The sequence below is a fragment of the Crotalus tigris genome, unplaced genomic scaffold, assembly GCF_016545835.1.
Source record: "Crotalus tigris isolate CLP2741 ecotype Arizona unplaced genomic scaffold, ASM1654583v1 scf7180000024438.1716836, whole genome shotgun sequence".
In the NCBI taxonomy this organism is placed as follows: Eukaryota; Metazoa; Chordata; class Lepidosauria; order Squamata; family Viperidae; genus Crotalus; species Crotalus tigris.
In genome coordinates, this window is record NW_024100607.1 from 522,329 (window position 1) to 541,968 (window position 19,640).

At 39.8% G+C, this 19,640-nt stretch overlaps 1 protein-coding gene across 2 annotated transcripts in view; it reads right to left on the bottom strand.

The window, feature by feature from the left end:
• LOC120302828 (E3 ubiquitin-protein ligase SH3RF3-like) overlaps nt 1–13,673 on the bottom strand; it is a 176,618-nt gene extending 162,945 nt beyond the window's left edge. Inside the window, exon 1 of one of the 2 annotated variants that reach the window (XM_039331809.1) lies at nt 10,905–13,673. In XM_039331809.1, coding sequence (XP_039187743.1) covers nt 10,905–11,588 — 684 coding nt within the window. In that variant the 5' untranslated portion in view covers nt 11,589–13,673. The remainder of the gene's footprint in view (nt 1–10,904) is intronic. The other variant, XM_039331808.1, reaches the window with a different exon arrangement.
• Nucleotides 13,674–19,640: the final 5,967 nt, after the last annotated feature.

Consider the following 19,640-nt stretch of genomic DNA (forward strand, 5'->3'; position numbering starts at 1 on the left):
TCCCATCAGATGGCACTTCTTAATAGATGAAACCCAGAAGATGCCTCTTCTGTCAGTCCTGATGGGATGGGTAGATGTAACTGAAGAGAAGTAGTCCACCAAATAACCGTGCCACATGTCATGGGCTTTATGGGTTATTACCAGTACTTTCAATTGAAAAAAGTTCCAGTTGCCAGAAGCATACTGGCAACCAAGACAGCTTGTGGAGTAAAGGTACAGTATGTGCTGATTAAGCAAAATTTACTACTTATAGTAACTAAGTGCTGCATTTTAAAGCAACTTCCAAGCGCTCTTCAAGGGCAGCTCCATGAACAACATATAATAGTAATCTATTTGGAAGATAATCAGAGCATTAGTGACTGAAAATAAAACGTTGTGATCTAGAAATGGGTGCAACTGGTTACTACAAAAAGTTGTACAAGGGCCCTCCTGGTTGCTTGCTCTTCAAACAGGAATCGTAAGTCCAGAGGGACCCCCAAATTGTACATAGGGCCCAGTTGGGGCAGTGCAACCCCACCCAGAACTAAAGATGTTAAGAGCTGAAAAACCCGGAAATTCAAAATCTAGTCGGGGTTGCGCTGAAGCTTATGATTCCCCATCCAAACCTTCACAGTCTTCAGATACCAGGAGTTAGCACATCAACCACATCATTTGATTCACCAGGGACAGAGATCTATAGCTAGGTATACACCTGGGTTTCATAAGCATACTACAGTAATGATACGTCATCCCCCTTGCAATGGATCCCTCATCCAGTAATTTCATGCAGATGTTAAATGAGAATAATCTAAGTACCGAATCCTGGAGAATTCTGTAAAGCAGGGACAAAGGGCAGAAACCTATTTTTCCCAATCAAAACTGAAACTAGTCCCGGAGTAAGGAGGACAACCAACACAATACGGAATCACCCACTCCTAACCCTTTAGATTTGGAAAGTTTATACCTTTATTAAGATTGTGATATTTATAAAATGCGTTAAACATGCCTGATAAAAGATGAATTTCATATATTCTTAAGTTAAATATATATAAACATACATTGATAAGATTTCTTAATCTTCTTTCCTAACCAGCCTTTTCTACCAGGTGAGGCTGTTTCCAAACCCAGTTTTAAAATACACATAAAGTACATTTATAGATTGAATTATCTTGCTACAATAAATTCTGGAGTAAAAAAAAATCATTTGATTATTCCAGCTAGATTAATACTGAATATACTAAAAGCAAAACACCTCAAATAACATATAAAAGCCTAATTAGCTTGAATGCTGAATCCAAGAAGACACATCATATAAGGACTATGTTAATAAAGTCTAAGGACATGGCAGATGATTTGCTATAATATAAACTTCCACAAGCACAAAATATGGCTTCACTCCAAATATAAATAAGTAAATAAAGGCAAAAGTTAGTTAGTAGAAGAAAAGAAAATGTAGTGGAAAAATGGTTTCAAAAGTCACAAGCTTCAGTGGGCCATGGTGACCTAAATATTCCTGAAGGAATGGGGATGGTGTTACAATGGAGACTGGCAATCAGCTGGTGGATCCAAGTCAGCGGAATCTCTCAGGAGAAAGGAGAGCTCGTGAGACGAGGGCATCTCCAGGCAGCTGCTCCTTGATAGTAGACTGTAGGAATCAAAGTATTTGCAGTCAGCTTGCAAGTTGAGCAGTTGGGAGTTGAAGGATTTCAATTAAGTTCATGTAGCTATGTAGAAACAAAGTTTGACGGAACCTCATTTCTTAATCACGTCTGGAATTACTTTTTAATTGCTTTTCAAATATTAAGAACCTACAGAGCAGCAAGTTTTATGGCACTTGCTGAGTGGGTTTCCTTCAATCCTTAGTAAAAGAAGTTTTAAGTATGTATTTAGGGACTAAGAAAAATTGTTTTTTAAAAAATAAACAACAAAGGGATGATTAGAGTGTTGATTTTGGAAAGTTATAGAAATATTCAGGGTCCAGATAGATTTGATATAAGATTTTGACATTAATTATAACAATCCTTCCCATGAGGAAATGTCGTAGTTTTGAATTCTTAAAACAAAACATGATAGCATGAGACTTTGAAGATTGGACACCACAGGAACCAGAAGATTACAACTAAAGGAGAAGAACAGTTAAATGTAATTTGCTAATCCTGAACTGAGCAAAATATTTTAACATGGGATGCATTGAATAGATATTTGTGAACAATGGATTCCATAATTAATTTTAAGAATGTCCGCTATAAATAGATGTAAAAGATCTTATAGGAGGAGAACAAGTTCTAGCAAACAAAATGGTGACTGATTTTTAATGTGGATTTTAAAATGGCAAACTACAAGAAGGATGTGGAAAAAAATGTTACACTGAATTTACAAATAAAACCTTTTGACATCTTAATAATTAAAAGGTACCCACAAGTAACAAACCAGAGGAGTCACTTGGATTTTTCCTACATTGGATTTCTTTTTAAAAAGAGACCTGTTAAAAAGTTTTGAAAGATTTTGGCAAAAGGAATAAGGGGACAAAGAGAAGAAATGAAAAAAAAATGAAAAGAAATCAGGGTCTAGAATATTTGAATGGATTGCTGTAAAGATTAAAATTATTAAAAGCAAAAGGAAGGAAAATAAAATTGGTTTATTTGATTAAACCTTTAATGGACTTTTGCTCATCAGGAGTGAATAATGAGATTTAAGGAAAAGAGATAAGGTATGGGAAGATCATTTCTTGTATTTTAAGAGAAGTAATAAGTTATTAAAATTTATTATATTTTTCTGGTCAAGTGGGAAGTCATTTCTTTGGGTTTTTTTCTTTACTATAATCTTATTTTTTCTGTTCTTTTTTCTTTTTATTGTTTTATCTTTTAGTTTGCATTAGCATTTATCTTTTTAAATATAATTAAATTAATGTACCTTAATAAACTTATTATTAAAAAAAGAATTAAGAATGATAAAACTAAATCTTAATCTAATGTGTAAATATCTTAGTGCAAATTTTTCCATAACTATTGAACTCTGGAGACCGAATCCTTTACAGCGGAGGTCCCCAGCCTTTTGGTCACCAGGGACCGGTTACACGGAGAGAGGTTTTTCTGCGGACCGGAGGGGGCATGGTTTTCTGTACTGCCTACATCCTGTGGATGGGGCTTTGCTTGTTTGTGAGGATTGATTGCTGGCATGCTGCGGCCCGATATTGGTCCACGGACCAGGGATTGTGGACCCCTGCTTTACAAAGAAACATCAACACTTACATGCTGGGATATATATATATATATATATCCGAGTGCAAATAATTAGCGGTTGCATATAAGCTTTCCCAACAACTACCGTTTACACCCTGATGATGTCAAGAGCTCTTGACGAAAGCTAGGTTCAGTAAATAAAATCTTTTATATTTTTATATTTTTATTCTCTTGGTGATCGACTATTTATTGATTTTAATATATATATATATATATATATATATATATATATATATATATATGCGTTTAAGAAATTTAAAAACATGAACCCTGGGAATATTCATAGTAAGAAATAAAATGATCACCAGGGTAATAAAAACCATAAAATTTAATAAAAAGCGCCTAGCTTTCGCCATCACCTGCCGGCATCCTCAGGGCTAGTGCGCCAGGGGGTGAGAGAGTCACTTTTATAGGTGCAACAAAGCCTGCGCACGACTCCTCAATCTCGTCATCGGGCCTAATTGGGATGACTGCGCACGGCTGGTCTGTTCCTTTCTATTCCTTTTAATTGCATGTTCATCCTCCTCCATCCTTCTTTCTCTCAGTCCTAGGGTGGATGGGCAGATGCCTCTGCAATTACAATGGTCTCTATGTTTTAATCCTTCTCCCCCGGGGTCAGGTGGCAATACACATTCCATGTTTGTTTTGCGATCCTCCTTCGTCCCATTGTCCTTCTTATGAAAAGTTTTTCTTTTAATTTTGGTGTTTTCACTGCTTATATGAATGTCATCTGGGTGGACCTGTGGGTCCTTTCGAGGTGGCTGTGATCTACTGCTGGTCTGGGGCTGGAGGAAGAGCCGTTCAGTCACGGAGGAGGGGGGGGGAGGACGGCAACTCCCCATCCACCCCTGCATCCGTTCGTCTCGCGCGCACCGCACCATAGTCAGACAGTCCGGGGGGAGCAGCGGCGGAATCATGTCCTCGCTCTTCCCCCTGGGGCAAGCGCCGTTCAGACAGTCCCACAGACCCCTCCCAGGTGGGTGTAGCTCGTCGATGGTCCGGAACCAAAGGATAGACCGCTCGATCGTAAATGGAAGGGGGCGGCGGTTCCCCGTTCGTCACTGCGCCCAGCTGTCTCGCGCGTCCCCTGCTGCGGGTGGTCGGTCCGGGGAGCGGGGTAATGATGGAATCACGTTCTATATGATCCTCACAGCGTCTCTCCTCGGTCTGTCTCCTCTCTCTTGTGCCGTCGGTAGCCATGCAAGTTCTCCGGAATGTTCCTGGGTGCGCAAGTGGGGGGCATGAAAGTTCGATCTCCTGCGTTTTTTCTCCTTCTCCAATGTTATTCAAGGGTCCACCTCCGATCGTGCTCTGCAATTCTCTCCCCCCCAGGCTGATCATCCCAGATTGGCGGGGGGATCTCTCCTTTCCTTCCGAGTCGGCTAACACATTTTCTTCCATATGCAGGTGGATTGCCGTATCCAAAGGTCTCTCCCCTCTTCCTCCAACCGCCGTATCTTCTTTTATACTGGTCGCAACGCCTCGGGTGTCTATGGTGTCTGAATTTTGGATTTTGATTCCCACAGCCTCTTTAATCCTTCGGGGTTGTGGTAATGTTATTGACATAATAGGAGTGTTCTCCGATTGTGTTTCCTCATTCGGGCTGTCTCGGGTCAACTGGGGAGTTGGTTCCTCCTCCTTAGTGTCACTAGGGTTGTTATTGGGACGTCGGGGGTGCTGTCGTTGGTTATTTGTGCTCCACAACCTTAAAGCCATATATGCCGGGCATAGGTCCACATGCCGATTGATGGAGTTGTCATCCGAGAGCCATGCCTCCTTAAGCAGGCGGCCCCCCTTGGTGTTGTCACTAGCCAATACGCTAACCTCACTGAAATCGAATTTATGGTCTAATTCCGCCATGTGTACCCATATCTGGGAGTGTTGGTCTCCCCTTTTCACTGCTAACCTATGCTCGTGGACCCTGGTTTTGATCTGTTTAGCTGTCTCCCCGTCTATAAGATTAATTGTATGGACTGCCGATCCAATTATGTTGGGGAGACAGCTAAATCCAAAATTCAGACACCATAGACACCCGAGGCGTTGCGACCAGTATAAAAGAAGATACGGCGGTTGGAGGAAGAGGGGAGAGACCTTTGGATACGGCAATCCACCTGCATATGGAAGAAAATGATCCCCCCGCCAATCTGGGATGATCAGCCTGGGGGGGAGAGAGAATTGCAGAGCACGATCGGAGGTGGACCCTTGAATAACATTGGAGAAGGAGAAAAAACGCAGGAGATCGAACTTTCATGCCCCCCACTTGCGCACCCAGGAACATTCCGGAGAACTTGCATGGCTACCGACGGCACAAGAGAGAGGAGACAGACCGAGGAGAGACGCTGTGAGGATCATATAGAACGTGATTCCATCATTACCCCGCTCCCCGGACCGACCACCCGCAGCAGGGGACGCGCGAGACAGCTGGGCGCAGTGACGAACGGGGAACCGCCGCCCCCTTCCATTTACGATCGAGCGGTCTATCCTTTGGTTCCGGACCATCGACGAGCTACACCCACCTGGGAGGGGTCTGTGGGACTGTCTGAACGGCGCTTGCCCCAGGGGGAAGAGCGAGGACATGATTCCGCCGCTGCTCCCCCCGGACTGTCTGACTATGGTGCGGTGCGCGCGAGACGAACGGATGCAGGGGTGGATGGGGAGTTGCCGTCCTCCCCCCCCCTCCTCCGTGACTGAACGGCTCTTCCTCCAGCCCCAGACCAGCAGTAGATCACAGCCACCTCGAAAGGACCCACAGGTCCACCCAGATGACATTCATATAAGCAGTGAAAACACCAAAATTAAAGGAAAAACTTTTCATAAGAAGGACAATGGGATGAAGGAGGATCGCAAAACAAACATGGAATGTGTATTGCCACCTGACCCCGGGGGAGAAGGATTAAAACATAGAGACCATTGTAATTGCAGAGGCATCTGCCCATCTACCCTAGGACTGAGAGAAAGAAGGATGGAGGAGGATGAACATGCAATTAAAAGGAATAGAAAGGAACAGACCAGCCGTGCGCAGTCATCCCAATTAGGCCCGATGACGAGATCGAGGAGTCGTGCGCAGGCTTGGTTGCACCTATAAAAGTGACTCTCTCACCCCCTGGCGCACTAGCCCTGAGGATGCCGGCAGGTGACGGCGAAAGCTAGGCGCTTTTTATTAAATTTTATGGTTTTTATTACCCTGGTGATCATTTTATTTCTTACTATATATATATATATATATATATAATTATCTGTTACCTTTAAAGATAGTCAACATTGTCTATAAAAGGAATCTTATTTTAATCATTAAGATTCATCTGTCATAGATCCATTTAAACAAAAATAAAATTGATTTGTAGACATTTGAGAACAATATATTATTGTAAAATCCCTACATATCAATATTACTAAATAACAATAAATATATTATTTTCTGAAACAAAAGATTTAATCCCATGTAGACAATGTATTCTATCTGGGAATAAGCATCACAAGATTTAATTGAATCTATCACATTCATTTAATTTTACAGACCTGAGCTATTCTTGAATTATATCTGTCTAATATAGCCAGTTGAAAAGTCAGCCAAGAAAAGCACTTGAATTAGTTTGCATCTTAGATAAAAGTTTAAAAATTAAAAGGCTATCTTGTGGATTGCAAACATAGCTATATTTTTTGGACACTACTTCAGTATCTCTTACAATCACAGAAGACTAGTATCTTTACATAATGAGAATCTTTAAGAACACATATTTAGCATTTTTTTCTGGATATAAGCATGTTGGAAGGAATAGTTTGGGGCTGCTAGTTTTAGACTGCATAAATCCAGGTGATCACTAGATAGTAGCAAGATGATACAGAAAACTCTTTGCTGTCCTCTTAGCAATTGTGCAGTTTATGCCTTGCCTAGATCTGGTAGCCCACAGTTAGAGTTGTTGGCATATCCTTTTAACAAAGGCCTTTATAACTGAAGACTCTTCAAGCTTTATTCATCACAATCTAAAGCTTTTGAATAGCCTTCCTGCTTTTGTGAAACAAAGAATGAAAGGTTATAAAGCTGATGGCTGATCTCAGTTGTATCTGCTATCTATATTCAGTTGAATGGGTCAATACCTGTATAAGCTTAGCCTCAAACAGGAGAGAAAAATAAAATAATTTTAATCCCAAGAATATATTTTTCCATATTTTAATCACAGCGACAATAAAAGCAACCACTTTTCCAAAGCAGTAAATACAAAGTTGTTTCACAGAGTTTAATCTATAATTTTCACCATAAAGTTGTCATTAATAGACCCTGTAGTGCAGGAGTGTCAAACTGCTGGCCCGCGGGCTGGACGCGTCATGTGGAAGCCACGCCCACCCTATTGCCTGCAATGGCAAAACAGTCCTGATATGTCATGTGACGTCGCAAGTTTGAAATGTCTGCTGTAGTGGATGGGCAGTTGTATAGATTTTATGTTTTTACAATTTTACAATTGTATTAGTTATATTGTAATCTGCTGGGAACATTTTGATTGTTTGACACTATATAAAGTAAATAAATAAGTTTGAGTATGAAAATATTTTATATCCCATATCATAGCAATTACTATATTTTGTTTTCTTCCATTCAATTTTGGGTAAATTATTTTCCCTCCTCCATGGAAAAAAATGTACTTATTCATCTAAACAGAGGTCAGGGTCTTTTTAAACAAACAAAAATGACAACTACACAGAACAATGTTCCTGAATAACGCAAGCTTAAAAAATACTGCATATATTTCTAAGCACATCCTGTTTTTCTAGTGATCCCCTCACTCAAAATAAAGCATTAAAATGCAAATAAAAATTCAGAGCTTGTTACTGTTTCATTTAACATATAATATCAGATGAATGCTAAATGTATCAGACTTCATAAGACTTTAAAAATGTTGACTATTGAATAAGTAGTCAGGTAAAGGTAAGTACTTTCTAGCATAGGCTGAGGATCAAAAGATTTTATTTAAACACAAAATATCAGCAATCGCAACCTAAGCACCCTAGTTAAGGAAAGTGAAGGTTCAGGCAGATATATTTATCAACTGTACATTTCAGAAGTGAGAAACAGGATTTTTTTTAACAGTGTCAATAACAACAGCAAAAATCTTTTTGGTCACTGTCAGCTATAAGGCAGAATAGACAGGCATTTTTAAGTGGAGTAACCTACAGTAACCTACAGTGGCTAAACTACTTAGCCTATCTGTATTTTATGATCATAACATACATGGCTGATGAACTTTCCCTAGGGAAATTTTAATTACTTAATTCAGTAAGTTTGCTTTGAGAGAACTGCATGTTTCTTACTAGATATATGGAGCTATAGGCACAATGAAATCAGATTATCTGGTATAATTTGCCATTCTATGATTTATTGCCAATTTAAGCATCCATAACAAATGTATATTGGATCTGAGACAAAAATCTTCTAATGGCTGACGTTCTACTTCCCTTGGTAAATAATTTCACATCCTAATATCTCTCATTACTTAGTCCCACACAGTCTAAGACTATGCTACAGTAACTTAATGCAACATTTTGTGTCCTCTTAAAGACAGTTTGGGTTGGTAGGAATTCAAAGGTATTAGCTATGTTTTACGAAACCACTATGAACTTAATTTCCTACAAATGCACAAAGGATGGCTGCCATCAAATAAAAAAATGTTTTTTAGTTTTCTTTAACAAAAATGCCATTCAACATGATAATAATTTTGCACTTAGTAATCATAAGTGTGCTACTTTTACTATTCATATTTCTTCCCATAGAAGTAGGTGAAGAGTTAGGATTAATTCTACTTTTCAATTTCCAATGAGTATATATTCCCAGAAAATTATATAGTAAGAAGTTATTTGGGGACATATCTGCCCAAATAAATATTATATTTGGTAAAATATCTATTCTTTTCAATCACTTACTTTATATTCTGTATTGCTTAATACATACAAGGTGCTCCATTTAGTTTTGAGGAGAACATGTGAAATAACTAATAGTAACAATTCTAAGACTTTCATCTCTTTGTATTGTTATATATTACTCCGAAGTTCTTTGCTATGAGGAACCTTGGAAATGCTATGCTGATTTAAAAGGTAATGCTGTGAAATCACTTAAAAGGCTAAACAAACAATTTCAATGAAACATTTACATTCATGAACTCATTACCCTGAAAAAGGGAGTAAACATGCAGCCATACATATGTGACAGTGAATAAGTTATTTTGAAAGTGAGGCAAGTCTGTCCCTGCAAACAAAAAGAGGTTTTTACCAATTCTTGTCACTTGTTATACACCATTATGTACAAGAAACTACTCATTCTTGCACTCACAGTGCAGATTTTTGCTATAGGTTTTAGTAATGTCTTGATTGTGATCATGTTCCAGAGCCTCACATAATAAGATGTGAAGATGAGAACATGAGAACGCTACTTTTCATTAGAGTGTATTTTTTACATTCAGCACGATGTTACCGGCATCTATTTTGACTGGTAGGTGCTCTCCTGAGTCTGAAGAAGAGAAATGATTTTCCAATCACTTGCTGACTATTTCTTACAACTGGGATTAGAGGTACCAGGGAACTTGTATTCATGTAGAATATGTTTTACTACAGCTTCTGTATCATGTGCCTATTCAACCACAAAGTCCAGTACTGTATACTATTCAACACACTATTATTTAAGACATTATGATTTTTATGTAAAAGAAATGAATTATTTTATAGTCACTGCTCATTCAAAGAAAAAAATATTACCCAGACCAATCCCTTATCAATGATTTTAAACAATTCTTGCTCTCTGAAGTGCTCATGTTAGAATAACATGTCCTTGTGGAAAATTCTTTGAACAGATAAACTACTCCAGGATTTGATCATCCGTGGTAAATATAAAGAATAGCAATATAACAAGAAAAGGGATATATTGCAGGAAACGGAACCCCCCTTAGACCAAATCATGAATAGGGGAAAGAGGAGTCAGAAACTGCAACAACTAAGCTAAGTGTATAATTAATATACATTCTACTATATCACCAGCAGTTGAGAATCAATGTGCATTCATTTTAGAAAAGCAGAGGGTGGCTTATATGTCACATAAACAAGTATCTGTGGCTAAATGTTATTTGAGACAATTTAAAGAATTATATTGCCATTGATGCCAAAGTGAATCTTATATGCTTCAGTTTAGAGAAAAGGATTTTTGGCAGATTCATCTCTTATTGGTCCTGCAATTCTGAATAATCATAATTTGAACCTACTAGAGCTATTTTCAAGAAAAATTATATGACATTCACAGAACTGAGTGGAAGCTCTCAAATGAGAGAGAAAGAAATGGAAAGAAAGAGGAGTTCCAGTCTCCCATTGTATCTGGCTCTACTTTTGCCTCCTGGTGAGGAATTTCTAAAAGTCAATAAAAATACTGTTCTCACAACATGGACAGTAGTCTTTGCAGGACATCTACCACCCTTAGGATTGCCATATACCCTGCTACATCTGATCATCAAAGTTGAACTCAGAGAGCCAGCGAAGTTGGTGGAACCAACCCAATACATAGTCACCCTCCTGGATGACTATGGTGCAGAGTTGAAAAGGGTGACATAAACAGCGTTGGAAAAGGGGCGGGGAAGGAAGGAAGGAAGGAAAGAAGGAGAGAGGGAGAGAGAGAGGGGAGAGAGGGAGGCTTGGCTTCTAACTTACCTTAAGCAAGGCGCTCCGGCTGGCAGCAGCGAGTTCCCGCAGACTGGCGGCAGCTGAAGCAGCTGCAGCGGCCACACTCGGGGAGCCGCTGGACGTGGTGGCCACGGCCGCGGATTGACAACCAGGCTTAACAGGGGGGACCACGCTGTTTCCTCCACCTCCTGCTCCAGCGGCGGTAGGGTTGTCCCCGCTGTCGCCGCCTGAAAGGCCAGCGTTGCTCGGGGATTTGGGACTGCCGGGGCCGCAGTTGCCACCCCCGCAGCACCCGCTTCCAGCGCCAACGCGGGGTCTCTGCCGAATGCCGTCCAGCAGGCGAACGAGCAGGATGTTGGCGGGCAGCTCGTCGACGCCGCAGCCCACCAGGATGCGGCACTCGGGGCAGCGCAGCTCGTGGCGGGAGCTGACAATGCTCTCCAGGCAGCGGCGGCAGAAGGTGTGCTGGCAGGGGAGCACCTTGGCCGTCGTGTCCAGGCGCTCCAGGCACACGGAACACTCCAACAAGTCCAGCAACGACGACTCGTCCATGGCCCCTCCGGCGGCGGGCGGCGGTCCCTCACCGTTGCCCCCGCTGAAGCCGCCTCCCGCCGCCGCCGAAGCCGCTCGCCGCTTCCGCCTCTCCTCGGCTGCTCGCTTCTCTGCAGCGGCAGCCTTGGAGGAGCACAGCCAGGACGCCCCTAGGAGCATTTAGACCAGCGAGGGAGGCCGCGGGAGAGGCGGCAGCCCCAGCACATGGCAACCGGAGCAGGGGCCGCCGAGCTCAGCCCGCCCAGAGCCTGTCAGCGAGAACCGCCGAGCGGAGGGCGGGGATTGGGAACGCGACTCTCTCTTCTGTCCGCTTTCCTCACCGGCAGGCGGGCAATGGCTCCCTGGGGTGGGCGGGGGCTGCCAGCCGCTCCGCGCGCTCCCCTCGTAGCCGCCCGCCGTGCCCCACAGAAGAGGCGCGAGCCGCTCCTTGGCCTCTTGGCAACCTCCGCCAGCGAACGGAAGCCCGGGCCGAGCGAGGGGGACGCTGCCCTCCCGCCAGAGAAGGTCAGCAGCACCTGCTCTCTTCTCTTCGGGCTGCCTGGCTGTCAGCAAGCGCGATGGGACACGGCTCTTCAAAGCGCGGCGCTTTTTCGGCACCTCCGTGTTGGAAGCGAGGGCAGCGTCAGAGCCAAGGGCCGGCAGGCGGGCGCTGAAAAGCCAGCGTTCTCTTCTTCGGGGCTCGGCGGGCTGCCTTCCTCCGCAGGTCCTTCTACTGAGCGGCGGCTACCTCGTTCTCCCACCGCCGTTCCCTGTTGTGTACGGCCAAGGCTGGAGCAGCTTCCACCCGCTGGGTCTCACGCATCTTCCAAATATTCCTCACGACGATGGTGCTGAAGATACAACGGTGGGGGAGGGGTTGGGGGTGTCGTGACCGATCAGTTGCTCTAATCCTCGTTTGTTGCGTGGATCCTGGTGACAACGAGTTTAGCCTGATCCCAAATCCCGGGCAAGTTCTGTTGGTGGCAGGTTTAGGGTCTTTCTGTCCTTCCTGGGCTCACTAACCCCCAGGACAACCTCTCAGTCCCCGCCCTCGACTCCTTCGGCGTCGGTCCTGTTATTATCCTCCAGGGATGCTGCCGCTGCTTTGCTGCTCGCTGCTAAGCGAAGGGGCCTGAATTGCACAATGCAACTAAGTCCTTCATTTGGTCCACGGAGGGATTCAAACGTCTTCCATCTAGGAAGCGCAAGATCCGTTATTTTTTTTCCTCCTTTCCCTTCAAAATTGTTCCCATCACTTTGTTTTCTGTTCCTTTTGGAATCCAGAAATCAGATCCCGCTAGAGGCGAAAGAAAGTTACGTAGGTATTCGCAATAAGACACCAACTTTGCGCTGTCTTATGGCGCTACGACACCGCAGAATGTTCTCTTAGTCATAGAATCCATCGCAGAGGGAGATGCATATTGGAGCTCGGTTTCGGCCAAGCGTCAGAGGAACGGAAATACGTACCCCAGGAGCAATCGGAGGAGATGGGAAGTTTGAAGAACTTTGCCCACTCCGGACGAGTCAAACATATTCCTTGCAATCGGCTTCCCTCTAGTGGTATTTTGGTAAACTTGCAGCGGGAATGAAATGTTAGGTTCCATGCACACACAGCATGTTGGTGCGTTGGTGTCCATATGGAGGCGCAGTAGATGGAAGCCATTTACAGACCTGTGCATGGCCTGCAGTTAGAGACTAGACAGTCACTTTTCTGAGATGGTATAGGTTGTCCTGCTTAAGCAGGCCTCTGGACTAGAAGACCTCCAAGGTCCCTTTCTATTCTATTCTATTCTATTCTATTCTATTCTATTCTATTCTATTCTATTCTATTCTATTCTATTCTATTCTATTCTATTCTATTCCCTTCCCTTCCCTTCCCTTCCCTTCCATTCTATTTAACCGTATTAATAATCAAATGATCTGTCAGATTAAAGAAATTATTAAATAACCATAGAAATGGACCTTGGTCTGAAGGGCTGGAAGCTTTGTTCAGTGAAAATGTGGGCAAAACATTTTTGAGGCGGATGGGAAAGAAAAAAATATGAAGTATAAATAAATAAATAAAATCCTGACATATGTATGTTAATTTTTTTTTTCAAATTCTACTGATATATTTCAGGATAACACTTTAGGACAAGAAATTTTGTAATAAACAATTTGTATTGATTTTAAATGTTGCTATTTAGTTCACTTTCAAATGTAATTTAACACACTTGACAAGAAAAATTGGAAATGACATATCAGTACATTAAAATATTCTTGTTTACTTTGAGGCCGCTAACATGACCCAGGCTCAAATTATCTGTGGTTTGTTTTGTGTTTTTGGGCCTGCTCTTGTACATTGTATTATAGGAGGAGGATTGAAGAAAACTGGTTTGACCCGATGCAAATTTTATTCTGCCAAAATTGTTGAAAAAATCATAAAGGTATTACAGTAAGGGAAAAATAAAGGGAAAAATAAAAATGTGGATGAGTTAGATATGAAATTGGCAGAGGACTGCTGCCTTTTTGGCCCATGTTTATTAGATAAGATAACCTTTATGGTCACTTTTTTCTGTGAACACCGTGGCACACATTAAAAAATGAAATTCTGATGCCTACTCTCAAAAGAATATATATACACACACATCCATGCACATACATATACATATGCTATAAATACACATATAGATACACACACACACATATATATATATACACACACATATATATTAATCACAGATCATTTAGAATACATAGTGGGGGGAAAAATCTTTAGAAACAAGATTAGGTATATAAATTCAAAACCATTCTCTTGTGGTGTTGTTTTACTGAAAACCACTGCTTTCTGTCATCCCATCCTCTGCTTGAAATTATTTTGTGGTTTCAGACACATTTCTAGTCTTCCTGTGAGCTACACTTTTAATAAATTATCCATTCATGATCTCCCTATGTAATTATGGTGCCCAGAGTCCTATTGTCTGCTTGTCATATAGCTAATATAGCTAAGGCCAATCCTTGACCTACAATGTGGCTGTAATTGCATGAAGACATTGTTGCCTCTCAAAAAAAAAAAAAAATAGTTATGGAGCTGAAGGAAGAAAAACCTCTGCTTCTTAAATGTTTTGAAAATAATATATTTCAGTACATGTGTTAGACTGGTCCTTTTTTAAAAAATCAGAGGATCTTTTGTTTCTGGGTAATATTTAGCAGTGTCCTTGCAAAAACAGACCAAACCTGCTAGCAGAATATGCTCTAAATAATACTGATGTAATGAGGAAATATGAAATACAAGCATCAAGGACTTTGTCTGCTTATTCTATTAGAGCTGTTAGTCTCAGGAATAAAAGCATTGGACTCCTCTCTAGAAAAGAGAAAGAAATGCAGTAAAAATGTTGTAGTACTTTTACTATTTTTCTATTTATTTATTTAATTTATATTTATACTTCATTTCCTTCAAAGACACAATCTTTAAAAGCTTTGTTCAGGTCACAAGATTACTGAATTGTTCTCCTAAGGAAACAGGAATAATTCTGCAGTCTCACTTTGGTGTTACACTTGCTAGAGACAAATAGGATTGCTATTATATCTCCTGTGATGGTGCAAGTCATTACACTGATAGAGGGAAGTTATAAGCCGCTGTACCATTTAAGGGTAGAAGTTCTGAAACTTTTTCGGATCATGGCACCGTTAGTGTCTCAGAAATTTTTTCACACATCCAAATTGTCAATCACCTTGAGCTAGTTTCTGAAGATGTTAAGTACTGTTGAGCTTCCCCTGACCATTTAAAATTTCCCACTGTGCCCTGTGAACTTGCTAAGGCACCACTGCACACAATTTGGAAACTGCAGACAAACAGAAATTCTGTATTGCTGCCTAGGCTGCTCTAAGCTGTCTCTGTAATTCCAGACCAGACTGAATGGGTTGACAACTGTGCTGAGCTTCTGCAAGGCTTATGGGTCCTTGCCATGCTTCTTGCCCTTCCCACTTATGCAGGAAAGCAATGTACAGACTGGCTTAGCAGGGCCTGCCTTTTCCTTTTAGGGTTTGTTCTCTCTTTGCTAGTCTCCATGCCTTTCCTTTGCATTCCCAAATATATCCACACATGATGCTTTCCCACATTGTTCCCACATTACAGTATCTCTTTTGATGCTAAACCATCCAATCCTCTGATGCTACAATAATTAAAACAACAAGGAACAGAAGTCATAGTCCAGCTTTGCAAAACTAAGTAGCAAAGTTCTTATCTTAAAGATGCTTTATAGGGGAATGTGAAAGGAAAGTGAACACACTTCATTGACTTAATTGGCCATTGTTGGATCAACTGCAAAATTATTTAGAAATAGAAATAACACAGGATGAAATGTTGCATGGAGTAGGAAGGGGTTTTGAAATTTGGAGCTGCTTCTAGAATAAAATGAGAGACCATTTGCTCTTAATGGGCTTTGGATTACTAACATTCCCCCCTTTTTTTGGTGATGAGACCTTGCTGAAGAAGAGGAGGCAATAACTGAATTCAGAAATTTCAATAGTTGCAAAAGCAATAGGAGGGACTGATATGCATTAATTAATTTTAATACAGGTAGTCCTATATTTACAACCATTCATTTAGTGACCATTTGAAGTCACAACAGTACTACAAAAAGTGACTTATGACCAGTTTTCACACTTAAAACCATTGCAGCATCCCCATGGTCACCTCATCAAAATTCAGGCACTTGGTAACTGGTATGTATTTAAGTCAGTTGCGCTGTCCTGGAGTCATGCGATCGATCACCTTTTCTAACCTTCCCAGCTGGCTCCCAACAAGCAAAGCCAATAGGGAAAACCAGATTCTCTTAATAACTGCATCATTTGTTTAACTGTAGTGATTTCCTTAACAACTGTGGCAAAAGGGTCATAAAATGAGTCACAATTCAATTAACAACTGCCCCCCTTAGCAACAGAAATTTTGGGATTTGATTGCAGTCATAAGATTAGTACAATTGTACAGATAGTGCAATTAATACTTTTAATAAAGATATACAAACTTCTATTTTCACAACTATTGTTTTGACTGCACAACTAATGCTACACAAACTGCAGAAAAGGAAGATCACTCATTCTTAAACTTGTACATCATGTGCTACATTGTCCTATCTCTGTTCCTACAGAACTGAATTAAAAATTAATTAAAATTTCGGTAGCACATATTTTTTTAATTTATTCTTTTATAGCTTTTAAAATAATGTCAGAGAAAGGAAAAAAAACTCCACAAAGATTAAAAATACATGCATTGTCAAAGAAAAGGGGGAAAAACCATAGAAAGTGTTTCAAAAAAGAAAAAGAAAAAAGTGAAGAAATACAACAAAAGGAAAAAAAGGTATAATATATAATTTTGGCTGTGAATAGCTACAGCTATATATAGTTATCTAATGCAATTATTATTCATGTTCATATGTACAATATTTCTAATGCATTCATATAACTATCATTTTTAAGCTATTGCGTTTTATATAAATGAGTCTCATTTCATTATATCTGATACCGAGTCTCTGTCTAAAGGCAATCATCTCATAGGTGGCAAGTAAATGGGGCCATAGATTTATCTTTCCAATGTTACAGTCTAAGTCTTTTGGTCATGCTAATGGCAACCAGAATCTATTTATATTGTCCATCTGTCAAATTTCAAGTACAGATAGTCTTCTACTTACAACAGTTCATTTAGTGATCATTCAAAGTTACAACAGCACTGAAAAAAATGACATGACCATTTTTCACGTGAACATTGCAGTCATCCCCACGGTTATATGATCAAAATTCAGATGCTTGACAACTGGTTCATATTTATAACAATCACAGTATTCCGGGGTCATGTTATCACATTTTGTGACCTTGTGACAAGCAAAGTCAATGGGTAAGCCAGATTAACAACATGTTTCACTTAAAAACGGTGGCAAGGAAATTGGTAAAATGGGGCAAAACTCATTTAACAAATATAAATATAAGTTTTGAGCTCAATTGTGGTCATATCTGTATATAGTTCAAAAGAATATTATTAACTGAAATTGTTAGCTTTAGTTGTACAATTATATTTATATAATCCCAAAACTTTTTAAACATAAGACATTGTCAAAATATGTGTTTTAAAGATTGGTGGCAAACATTTTAATAAACGGGGCATGCATCAAATGGATTTTTAGCTGGACTGTAAAATTATCCTGCTCATATCTTTTAAAACAATTTTAAGATAGGCTTTTAGGTGTTTTCCACCATCATCTGCATTTTCCAGAGGGCATTAAAATATTTATTTATTTCATTCAGTTTAGGCACTGTCTGATTCCATCTGACTTTGGGAAGCTGACAGTAAAATAAGCAATAAAAATGTAATGCAAAACAAAACAAGATAGGGATCTGCTTGCTCAGTACAAAAACATCAACAAAAACACACCCAATGAGAAGCTCCAACCTAATGCAAAGCCCAAATGAAGTAAACCAAATGATATTTAGAACTTTGCAGTATGAACTCCACAACTAAAACATTTTCCAAATTGTTTTATATCAGTCACAAAAATGGATTGTTGATACTAATTACATAGTAATTGTCCTTTATTAGTTAACTTTTAATAACCTGTAGTCTACAATATGTTTCCAAAATTCAGTGTTTTTTTTCCAGGTGGCCTAACAGGCCTTAAAACTTTTTGTTATGCAAGAGAGAAAAACTTAGAACATTCCCAAAATAAGAGCACCAACAGGAAGCTGCTAATCCATAAGACGGATGCCATCTCTCCATCTCATTTTTGCAATGACCATAATTTATAGCAAGAGTGTTGTCCAACAGTATATTTCTCTTTAAATTACATTGTGGACCAGCTTTTTAGGGCCAGAGAAAATCTTACAGAATTTATTTTTAATTAAACTTTCTTATACTTGTACAACTGTGAAAGGATCTTCCAATGATCTGAATAACAACAAGCTGACAAGGATATTATTTCAAAAGCATGGTTACAAATTATTTGAAGTAAGACATTGCTTACGTTTGGTTGGTTTTTACTTATCTTGGATTGAATCTAGAAAACACTAGAATAAGAGACAAAGAGAGATAAGATTGAAGGCATTCCTTGGGCCATGGGAGAAACTTTTCTTAATCTGGTACTCTCATCAAGCATTGGATTAAAATCTAGAGATTGCTTGATTAAGGCAACAGACCTGGAATGCTCTTCTCTATGTATCTACTGTGTGAGGTAACTCCTTCAATTTTCCTTTGGTAATGATGATGAAAGTTGTCGCAACTTCAGTTATACCTAAACTTATTTTTTTCACTGACCACTGGCAAGACTATTGTAAATTGATATGTTTCAATCCACTGATATAAAATTAAAAATGAATTGCAAATTGCTTGTAGAGCTGAAGTATTTTATTTGTAAAGAGTGAATAGTAAAAATAAAGATAGAGGTCTTCACTTTTTCCTTTGCAGCTGCCCTTGACAGTTGAGAGTCCATTATTCTTCTACACATTCACCTCCCATAAATCAAGGTGGGTATGAACCAAAGACATAACAGATCAACAGGCCATGTTTTAAAAATGCTTACCAAACATATTCATTCTGAATGGACAATTTATCTAACAAAACATCTGATGTCAACCTTAATCTATGTTGTAATAATGTGTCAATTACTAAAGAAATATGAGTAACACTGTCTGTAAAAGAACCATTCATGTACATAGAATGCCATTTTTACATCTGGCCACATACTCAGGCATTTTAGAGGCATTAGCTGTTACTTTAAGAAATATTATAGATTAATTTAATGGTAAAAAATTAAAAGCTGTGAGCTGGACTTTTTAAAGTAAGCTAATTTTTCCCTATATATTACCTGAGTCTGTAGACATTTTTCTTTTTTATATCTCATGCTAAGGAAGTAATCTGTGCTTCCAAAAGTACTGTTAGCAATTAAAGGATAAAAAAATAGTCACTCATAGAAATATTGGCGAGCTAAATATAAGCCATGTTTAACAAAACAGATAATTTATATTGATAAAATTTAAAGAAACTCGTTCCTCATCTTTTATTTCTTGCTCAGTATAATGTACAGGATCCATATTATTTTTCTATATCAGAAGGCAATAAGAAGCAATTGGAAGAAAATGCTAGTATACAGAATGATTAATGCCCAATTAAAATGTATGTAGCACTTAAAAGCAACTGGAGAGCATAGAACATTACATTTCAGAAAGATAAAAAAATGCCAAACATCCCATAGCAGGAATAAT